The 10939-nt window shown below is 40.0% G+C and overlaps 1 protein-coding gene across 1 annotated transcript in view; it reads left to right on the top strand.

Moving 5' to 3' along the window:
- Positions 1-6381, top strand: part of krt222 (keratin 222) — a 9561-nt gene extending 3180 nt beyond the window's left edge. Inside the window, exons 4-9 of the mRNA XM_058382400.1 lie at positions 355-549; positions 1369-1473; positions 1560-1780; positions 2400-2563; positions 2673-2775; positions 3723-6381. Of these exons, the coding sequence (XP_058238383.1) occupies positions 355-549; positions 1369-1473; positions 1560-1780; positions 2400-2563; positions 2673-2775; positions 3723-3936 (1002 nt within the window). The 3' untranslated portion in view covers positions 3937-6381. The remainder of the gene's footprint in view (positions 1-354; positions 550-1368; positions 1474-1559; positions 1781-2399; positions 2564-2672; positions 2776-3722) is intronic.
- Positions 6382-10939: the final 4558 nt, after the last annotated feature.

The raw sequence follows: 10939 nt of genomic DNA, 5'->3' as shown, positions 1-10939 counted from the left end.
ACATTTTTATAGACTGGAGCAATTGAAGGTTAAGGGCCTTGCTCAGGGGCCCCGCAGTGGCAGATTGGTGGGATTTAAACTGACAACAAGATCAGCAGTCCATCACCTCAAATACTGAGCTTCATCTCAACACAAATTCAAGATTTTTTTTAATTCACACTTTCCTCTGGGTTCTGTATCTAAACACTGGAAAATAAAGAAATACAAAAAGGCTGGAGTTTAACTTTAAAGGTAATAGACACTGTGATTCTCTCCATAAATCTCCACCCTCTCTCTCTCTCTCTCTATCTCTCCCTCACCCCCCCCCACCCCCGCCTCCCCTTCTCTCTCTCTCTCTCTCTCTCTCTCTATCAGAGGGAGTTGTTTGTGCAGCAGCAGCAGGCAGCAGTAGGGGAGGATGGCAGAGGAATGGAGCTCTGGCGTTTCGGCCCAGCACACGGTGACCTCGGCTCAGCTGTACTCACAAATCGAGGCCCAGGCTTCAGGCCTCCGGCAAACCCCAGGCCCAGGACGGACACACCCGGTCCAATCGGAGACCAGCCTCCACAGGTACGCAGAGACCACCACTATATCTCTCTAAATATCACTCCATTCATCTCTCTCTCTCCATCTCTCTGTTTTTCATTCTCTAGATACATTTATATGTAACACTGATACTGGCACATTACAGAGGCCCTCAGCACTGCAGATATCTGTGTGTGTGTGTGTGTGTGTGTGTGTGTGTGTGTGTGTGTGTGTGTGTGGAGAGAAGGCTCTTTAACACGTGATTGCTTTAATTTAAAATTATGCCCCAGTCATCACTGTTTCTAACGCTGGTGTTGTTTGATGTCATCTCATCCCACCACACACACACAGCATCTATCAAGCTGATTTATCTATCCAATACAAGAACCTGGCAGCAGGCCATGTGCAGTGTCCGCCCTGGACCCTCTGAGACACACTTTTGTCCTTTAGCTGTACCTCTGTATTCGGTAAAGTCTGTCCACTGACACTGGTTGTCTTGGCAACGGCCCCAGGCAATTATTTTCAGTCTGGACTTGAATGATTAGACGCTTACAAACCCAAAACCTAAGTAACTTCCTGCTTCATCGAAAACACACACACAGGACGAAGTATAAATAATGAGCAAAGCAGTGTGTTGATGTAGACCATCCGCAGTACAGGCTCATGTGGAGTAGAAACTCCACTACCCAGAATACACCACGGCCTACAAACATGGCCGCTACAGAATCTCACACTATCAGCAGTTTACATTCACCTGAACACTAAAATACATGGTGCACTACTGCTGTTACAGAACGTTAATCAACACCTTTAACTTTCTGTGTGTGTGTGTGTGTGTGTGTGTGTGTGTGTCTGTGCGTGCAGGTGAGTCGTGGGGATGAGGCCTTGCGGGAGGCGAGGGCGGAACTCACTGAAGTCCGAAAGCGGTGGCACAGTTTACAGGTGGAGGTTGAGTCTCTACATGCCATGGTGAGCACACACACACACACACACACACAGCAATGAGTTCTTAATGATAGCATATTGTGTATTGTGTGTGTGTGTGTGTGTTGCAGGAACGCAGTCTGCAGAGCTCTCTGAAACACACACAGCATCAGTACTCGCTGCAGCTGCGGGACCTGTCACGCTCGGTGTGTGAGCTGGAGGCGGAGCTGGACGGCGTGCGTGAAGGTCTCGCTGCTCAGAAACAACACCACAACCAGCTGCTCAACACCAAGATGAGGCTGGAGAGAGAGATCGCCACCTACAGGAGAATGCTGGAGCATGAGGAGGGCAGGTGAGGCACACTAATTAAAGGGACAGTTTGAATAAAAACGCCTCTTCAGAGCTCTTGAGTGGAGAATAAAAGAAAGCAAAACTGCTCATGCTCTGTGTGTGGGCGGGGCAATCTCTCACTCTGCTGTCAATCACAGCCACACGAGCCAATCACAGACGTCTTTGTGGTCATGTATGTAGATCTTGTGGCTAGATCATTTTCATCTGGGATTAAAAGCACAACTCTTTGAGGATTTATGATGTTTAATGACCTAAGCTACTCAATCAGACCATAATTAACCTCCTAAGACCTGAGTTTGCATTTTGGATTTCTTCTACCTATTTGGGGTTTGGCCAAACCAATAAATATAATAACCAGATATTATCTTTGAACATGAAGCCACTTCTTTTGTGTACAACAGGTTCCAGTTACAAAGAATTAAGTATTATGGTGCACACAACCAAAAATGTGATGTCCATGTATGTGGACACCAGGTTGTAGGAGGTTAAGGTAAAAGATTCACAATCAAGGTACAAAATGTCGCACATTTGATGGTCCCACTCAGCAACAGTGCTGCATGGTACACACTGTGGAGGCTGTTCACTAGAGAACGTGAAAATCTCCGCCGGTCTCTCGGCAGGTTTTTGAGTGCAGACGGTCAGCCACGGAAACTGAAGCCCTGGAAGCCCTCAGGTCAGCAGAACGGAGTCTGTAATGGTTTCGAGAATGAAAGCGAAATCACAGAGAAGCCGATCAATCAGGGCCCAGCTTTCCACCGGCAGGGCAGCCTTGTCATCTTCACAGGTCCTCACACACACACACACATACACAGAGATTATATATATACAATGTTTTATATGGTTATAACTGAATTGTGTATGCGTATATTTGTGTGTGTGTGTGTATGTGTCAGAGCCCATAGGGAGCAGAGACGGGGAAATTAACACAGTGAAGACTCAGGAGATTGTGGAGGGGAATGTAGTGAGAGAGAGCGCAGAGGGACACGGAAGAGTCGAGTAAGCAAACACACACGCACTCACACACAGACAAACACACATACAAAAACACACACACACACTCATTCAGACACACAAACACACACACACTCTCACACACACACACACACACTTACACACAAACTCTCACACAAACACACACACAAGCACTCGTACACACACTCACTAACACACACACTCTCACACAAACAGACGCACACACAGACTCACACAGCCACTCACACACCCTAACAGATACTTTCACACACAAAGACACACACAAGAATAATAATCACCATCATCATCATCATCATCATCATCAGCTCTGAATAATACACAGTGATCTATTAAATAGCAGTAGAATTCTCTGGAATGTTCTAGAGGTGGCCATCTCTATTAACTTCTATCATTTATTTAAAAGCTGCATGCTAGTGCTTTATTTTAAATACATGATGTAATACTTAGCTAGATGTAATGTTAGCTAGCTTGTCTACAAACTTAAGCAAGTTACCCACAGTAATACTGTATAGATTCTGTTGTAGAAACACCACAGTCTAAGCTAACTTCTTAGCCAGCAACACAGGTCACTTAGTCAGAAATGCTACATAAGGACACGCTAATTCCTGTTTTGCCTCACAAAATCAGTTTTTGTTTTACACAAAAATGAAATTAGCTTGGGTCTTAAAATTTCATAATGAATCTCATACTAACTGACCTTTTACACAGTGTGTTAGTATTGTTAGCATGTTTAATCTTTGTCCTAAAGACATTATTCTGTTAGCGATTACACTAAAATTAATGTGGACTGTGTTTGCTAGTGTGTTATAAATCCAGCTAGCGTGAATAAACGTGTACGCACCAGTCGTCAGGTACATTAGCATCTCGTTAGTATTAGCCATAAAGCAAAACTAAAGATGTTCTAGCTAATCAGCTACACGTGAGGTAAAAGTGATTTCTTTCTCATTTAGAACCGAGAAGATCGACAAGGTGATTAAACAGTGGGAGGGATCGTTTTTCCAAGGAAATCCGAAGCTGAGGAAAAAATCTGTGTCGCTGCGCTTTGACCTGCACATGGCCATGGCGGATGAAGGCTGCGCCCAGAGCAAAAAGGACAGTTTACCGGACGTGGAGGTTCGGCTGGTGATGAAACGATCCCGCAGCATCCCCACCATAACGCAGTGACCTGGTTTGGAAAGTCAGCAAAACGTGCAGCATGGCGCCAGCACGTGAATCTTTTCTCTTTTTTTCTTGTAGAACATGCTACATTTGTCTTAAATGTAATAATTTAATGCGTGGGGTTTTTTCTGGGGGCAAGCGAGGGTTAGGGGGGCAAATCTTTTAGTACTGCTGCTTGTAGACAAGTCATCATAAAGCATTTCCTGAATCTGGACATTGCTGTGTTTACATCAGAGACTTGGGCAAATTAGCATTCTCTGTTAGCAAGAAGTTCTACTGGAAGTTTCTATAAATAGAATTTATTCGCAATCTTTACCTTAAACTTTGACACTCCAGACGCTTGACTGAAAGACAACAGTCGACTAGCTGAGAATTCGTTTGCATTTGAGCTTGGCCAATATTTTAAAATCTTTAAAAAAAGAACCCAACCTTTCATGTGGTGTGTTGTCATGGAGCTAAGACCAAGTCGTTAATACATCAGGGTTAATTTGCTCAGCATCAACACCATGAGCTACCAAAGCATTAGCAAGGATGTTAGGGGTTTTGAGGTAAAAAAAAGAAAAGAAAATGATTCCTTTCTTCTCTCTAGCAAAAGAAATTGGATTTTACACTCCAGTGAGCTCAGTGAGAGAATGATGGGATTTCATTTGATGTGAGGAACAAAAAAAAAAGTTTCATTGTTTTTAAAATGCTAGCGAAGTAAAATTGCATTAGACGCTAGAAGATTTAGCAACACAGTTGGAGTCTGTCAGCTCCAAACGCACCCTCAATTCCTTTTTACTATTTTCTCTTCATTGAGATCCCTCCTGCTATCAGAACTAAGATCACTGATGTTTACTGGTGTAAAGAGTAAGATGGCATATTTAATATTTAAAAAATGAAAATGTGTGGTAATGTACATCCGTTTCTGAAAACTGAGGGAACTAGTTAGCAAAGTAGCTTGTTAGCAAGCTAGCGAAGAACTTTTCACCTCATAGCTAAATAGCTAAGAAGCAAATGACTAACTTGGAATTATGTAAATTTTCGTGGCACATTTGAGCTACAGTATAAGAATAAGATAAAAAAACATAGACACCTCCGGAAAATCTCCTGAAACCTTCTCGAAACCTTCTAGAATGTTTTATAGTTACAATCCACAAACGTGTCTGAATCAAATATGATTATAATCTTATTTAAAAGTTGATAAAATAGAATTTTATTCGTTCTGGACAGTCTGAGGAGCCATTTTGTTACATGATGCTAAGCTTCAGGAGATTTTTGAATCTCTGTGGCGAACACTGCATCAGTCTGAGGAAAAAGCTTGAAAATTGCTAGCACTAAGCTTGCTAACGTAGCTAGCGTAACAGCCAGCATTATTCCCTTTCCCTCTCTCTCTCTCTCTCTCTCTCTCTCTTTAAAAAAGTATACAAACTTTGCACTACAGATAAATGATATTATTATGATATTTTGTTTGCTGTGGAAAAAAATCTAAATGTTTTTAAAAGACTCTGAAGACTCTCAGACTTTAGTTTCAAAAGATCAGCTGTATTCCAACAAATCTCGTTTACTTCCCTTTAGCATTAGCCATAAAATAGTTTAACTTATTTGAAGTAACTTCTATGGTAATTATTATTATCTGTAACACCTACATATTAACTCCACAATCGACGGAAACTTGTTACTACTATATAATGCTAGCTACTTAGCATCATACTAGCTATTGACCTAATTAGCCAGGTGGCTCATTAGCAAGTTATCAAGGCTACATTTGACTAGTCATGACTGAATTTCTGTCCTACGATTACTTTACGGTGCTGTGCTAACAATTAGCAGGCTAGATAGATTGAAATCCAGCTAATCCATCTATTCGGAGAATATTTTTCGCTAGCAAACACTTGTGTGATGTAGCAGATTAGCATTAGCATTTCCAAGTTGTGAGAGAAAAGTTAGGGAGTGTTTAAAGCAGTGCTGGTCATACAAAATGGAATCTGTGACCTCTTGCCCTTCTATTTTAATTTAAATTGATGTTTGTTTGTTTTTTTTTGCAAAAAAGCACATTTCAACAATTTACAACAATTTTTGTGTTTATCTGTCTAACCAAAAGTCTGTGATTTATGCAACATGCCAACGTGCTTTATGCAGTATCACTGTGCTACATCACACTTCATTCGTCATTTACAAAAAAATGCTATTGTTTCAACAAAAGAAATTTCAGTCACATGAATCTCGACATAAGCTATCCTGATAATCACCAGATTTAGACATCTGCTCACCACACTCTAATCATAAGCACTTTCAAACACTTTGTACATTTTATTTACTCTATTTATTTCATTTTTTTGTAACATTTTTGTTCTGAATTGAATGTATTTCATTCTATCGATATATTCTTCATCTTAATCCTTTGCTGTATGAGAGGTGTTGAAATGGAATAAAGCTAGCATTAATAAAGCTCTGATGCTAAAACACTAATGCTAACGCTGCAGTCTGTATAATTTTGGGGTTCACTTATATATCGCTGGAGGGAAATTATACAATGTAAGAAAACAGAATCAGCATTTGTCTAGCATACTGTACTTTTTGGAATTGTGAATAACGATAAATCTATGTAAAAAATACTTGTTAGTTCAGGAAAGTTGTCCAAAATGTTATACCTACATTGTTAGCAAGGTTTTCTGGACAAACATTTTTATGTTAAAACATCGTTGAGGGTTAAGTCTTTCACACATGCACAAGGAGCCATGACAATTGCACCACTGAACATTTATGGCATTTGGCAGACATCTTTATCCAGGGTGACTTATATTTTATCCCATTTTATACAAACTAATTCATTAAGGGTTACATAGAGGCCCAAAAGTGGCCTGGGACTTGAACTCTCAACCTTCCTATCAGTACTCCAACACCTTAACTACATAGCTACTACATCCCCCCTGCATGTTGCCTTGCCGTAATAATAATATGTTTGATTGTACGCATGTGATGAATTGTAAATTGTAATCCGGTTATAGTTTTAACGAAATCTTAACTCATAAATGTTGAAATGTTTTTATGAGAGTACATTAGAAAACACCTCACTGAAACAGCATTTCTTTATCATTTGGAATCAAGAAGTTTGATGTAAATACTAAAACGGCTTGTGGCCTAACATTTTTGTTGCCTCTGAGAAGCAGATTAGCGCATATGTGGTGTACAATTTCTTTGATTCAATTCAATAATTGTATAAGGAGTGTAAGGATGTGAACACATGGTATAGTTTCCCTGATAAAAATAGCTGAAATAAATTAATCAAGTTTAATTTTTGTTAAAAATTTGTGTAAACTACAGTGGTAATTCTAACAGCTACATTTTAACATGGTAACTGATGGAAATTTGTTACTATATTATGCTAGCTACTTAGCATTATGCTAGCTATTTAAATTTAAATTAGCCAGGTGGTTCATTAGCAAGGAAAAAAACAGTTAGGTCAGAGGCTGTGCTTTGCTAACTATTAGCCAGCTAGCTAGCTAAAATTCCAGCTTGTCTATCTAGTTACCAATGCACTTACCTTAAATCTTTTTTTTTACTTACTGTAAATCTTTCTAGAGAATATTTCCGCTAACAAACACTTATGTGATGTAGCAGATTTTCAAGTCATGAGAAAAACGTTGGTAAGCATGTGTTAACATGATGTTGGTCATACAAAATGGAATGCAAAAAAGCCTATTTTATCAATTTTGATGTTTATTTTTTATAATCAAAGTCTGATTTATACAACAGGCCAACATGCTTTATGTACAGTAGGCTTTGTGTAAATATGGAATGCCATCAGGGTCAAAGCTCTGACCACATCTGCACTGGTAAAATTTTACACTGTAGCCCACAGTAAAAACCCAACTGTGCTACATCACACTTCATTCATTTACGAAAAAAACGTAAACGTTTAAACAAAATAAACTATAATCCTTCACACTGATTAACATTAAGCTAGTTAATATTAATTATATTCTGCATCTTAATCCTTTGCTGTTTGAGAGGTATTGAAATGACCTCAGGAAGATTGAAAAACACTCTTTTCATAAACAAAGACTTTAATATTGAAGGTAATATTAATAATATTAATTGTATTGCACTAATATATATTGAGTTGATTAGATTTTATCAGTTGTACATATCCTTTGAAACTTTAGTCAGGGTACTCAGAAGTGGGTCCTGAGATGTTTCTCGCGATCTCACAATTGTCATCTTGGCGACCGCCGCCAGATCTGCAATGTGCGATTTGAAGATTTGAAGAATCCGTCCTCATGGAATTTCTATCAGTAGCAGAATTTCCTTCATGAATAGCATTTCTGTTGTCACCAGATTTTTTCCCCAGACTTTTCCCTATGCAGAGTCCAGCACAAAAAAGTCCATCAATCACAGAAAGAAGAATTCCCCACCATGGAAAAGTGCCCTGGTTTACTGCTTCACACTCCGAAGACTCTGAAAGAAATAAATGAAATGATCTAAAAATTGTCATACAAAAGTAATAAACTTTTGCATAAACTAAAGGTGTATAAGGAATATAAATGACGTGAAGGGTAGTGGTGTTTCATCTGTGACTCAATCGTTCTCCTTCACTTCTGTCTACTGTGATATATTTTGTTCACTTAAAACTTATGATTGCTTTGGCAGCTATTTCCTGCTCCTTTGAGACATTAGAGTGCACTGATAGAGGCATTAGAGAGTCACTGGTTGGACGTATCAAAGAGCAATAGGAGAATTGTTGCTTATGTACATTTAATGAATAATCACTGTATAACGGTGATGACAATCTTTGTGAGAGAGCTATTTAATATTTTTAAAACATTTAAAGTGCGTATAAAGATAACAAGTAATGGCAGAATATTACTGAGGGGGAAATGAACTCTGAAATGAACTCTGAAATGAACTCTGAAATGAATTTTGACACCTTCGCATTTTCAGTGCTGTATGTTCTCTCACTCTGAGCAGGAAGTGAGAAGATTTTTCTGTCACTTTTTGGTGAATGAAACGCTCAACACGGATGCTGAGAGTGATGGCCTCTGGCTGACCAGGTTCCTCATGTCTGTGTTTTGTGGAATAAAATTCCACTGTACTCACTACTAAAATCTGACTCCAGCTCCACACCAACCCGACAGCTCAGTCTGAGTGAGACTCACAGTTAGTTAGGCCTCCAAACTAAATAAGCCAATCAAGCAGACTAGATGAATGCAGATAAGAGATTTTATTTTGTAATCAGCGCTGACACAAGAATTGAGATGCTCACACATGAACGTCCCAACAACCTCTCTCCGGGGAACTCCAACTACAGCCTTTATATACATTTCCCTTATCTTTCCAATATAATATGTCACTGGTTCTTTGCCTAGACAATCCCACCCATTTTCTTTTTGGACCTTTTAGATTCTTTTTACACCATTATCTTTGAATTTACAACTTTTCGAATACCATTATAATTAAACTTTCCTAAATCATTATATTAAAAATTGGGCGTTTCCGCCCCCACCAGTGGGATTGTCTTCAGCCTCACTCTCTCCAACACCTCATTCTTCCTCGGGAGACAGCATGGGTAAGTTCTCAGTCCTTCAGGGGCCAACACCCTTTCTTTTTTTATTTTTCTACATTACACTCTACACTTCACGGCTTTTCTGATTTATCCGCTGTCTTCTACGTATGTACTCTAGATATTTCACCTGGTACCACCATCACCGTCCAGCACGCGCTGCGTTTACTTCATGATGAGATCACTGCCGCTCCAGGTACCAGTGGAGCGAAGATTGACCATGATAATCTAGGGTATGTCTCTGCCATTGATTGGTCCAAGTTTGGAAAGCCTGGTACCGCAGAGAAAGCCTGCCAGACTGACATCATCGATACAACTGTTTGTTCTCCAAAGCCCTTGCAGCCTATGTGCAAGGCCCGTGACAGAGCAACATGCCGTGTTAAACCTTATATTGTTCTTAAGCTCAAACGATCTAACGAATAAACCTTACCTGAGAACTCACTCCTGCTGTCCCCCGATTATTTCACACAACATCAAACACACACCTCATACATATATCCTCATTTACAAAATTATCTCCCACATTTCCCCCCTTTTGTGACTCAAGTCACAACACATTCAACTTGTTCAGGCGCTATGCATACATGCATTGTATACATACATAAATCAGCATAAGGATTACATACTCGTATGATTTGTTTTCAGTGATTTACTAAGATCATTGTGCTAGTAAACAATTGCATTAGGATTATATACTCTTGAATATAAAGGAATGTAATAAGTACTCCAAGCTCCGTGCAGGTATCACTGCATGTAGTTCTTTTCAGTCTTGCTCTCACCCACCTCACTCATTATCTCACATCCGTCATTCAATTTCAAACCTACCTGGATCCCAACCCTACCCACCAGGTGTTCACCTGATTACACGCAATCCACGTTGTTTCCGTTCCACGCCCGGTGACCAGCAGCACGACCGTGCCTGCCTTAGGTTGTCCCACCCAGTGAGATCTTACCCGTCTTTGGCTAACCGGCCTTCTTCTCTGGTCACCGGCTGCACCCTGTTTTTTCGGGTAGCAGCTTTTCCTTGCCCAACACCTCTGACTCTGGTGTGGCTTTGTGTTGATGGTCTGCCTCCTCTTGATTTTTCAGTAGGGCATTAGTGGGATCTGTGCCATGAGCCAAATTGGAACCTCAATCACTCCGTGCTCAGTCACTCATCACCTTACCTACCCAGCCATTGTACCTGCAGAGAGCTTCAAGTGTGCAAACATTAAGTATCAACTAACTCTATGTTTATAGCACATTCAGTGATGTCTACCACTCGTTCCCATACGGCCAATAACCTGAATTATTATTGTTATGTTCCCTTTAACCATAAATCAGCAGTTGTCATTAAGATGTATAAATGAGTAACATTCAATCATTCAGTAGTCATTATAAGACTTCTCCAGTGATTCTGACACATTTGACACTCGGCATGAGGATTGATTCATATAAGAGGCTGATTACACTTTTCCAGCAGTAGTA

The sequence above is a fragment of the Hemibagrus wyckioides genome, linkage group LG27, assembly GCF_019097595.1.
Source record: "Hemibagrus wyckioides isolate EC202008001 linkage group LG27, SWU_Hwy_1.0, whole genome shotgun sequence".
In the NCBI taxonomy this organism is placed as follows: Eukaryota; Metazoa; Chordata; class Actinopteri; order Siluriformes; family Bagridae; genus Hemibagrus; species Hemibagrus wyckioides.
The sequence above is the reverse complement of the archived record's forward strand: the minus strand, read 5'-3'. Positions and strand labels throughout refer to the sequence as shown.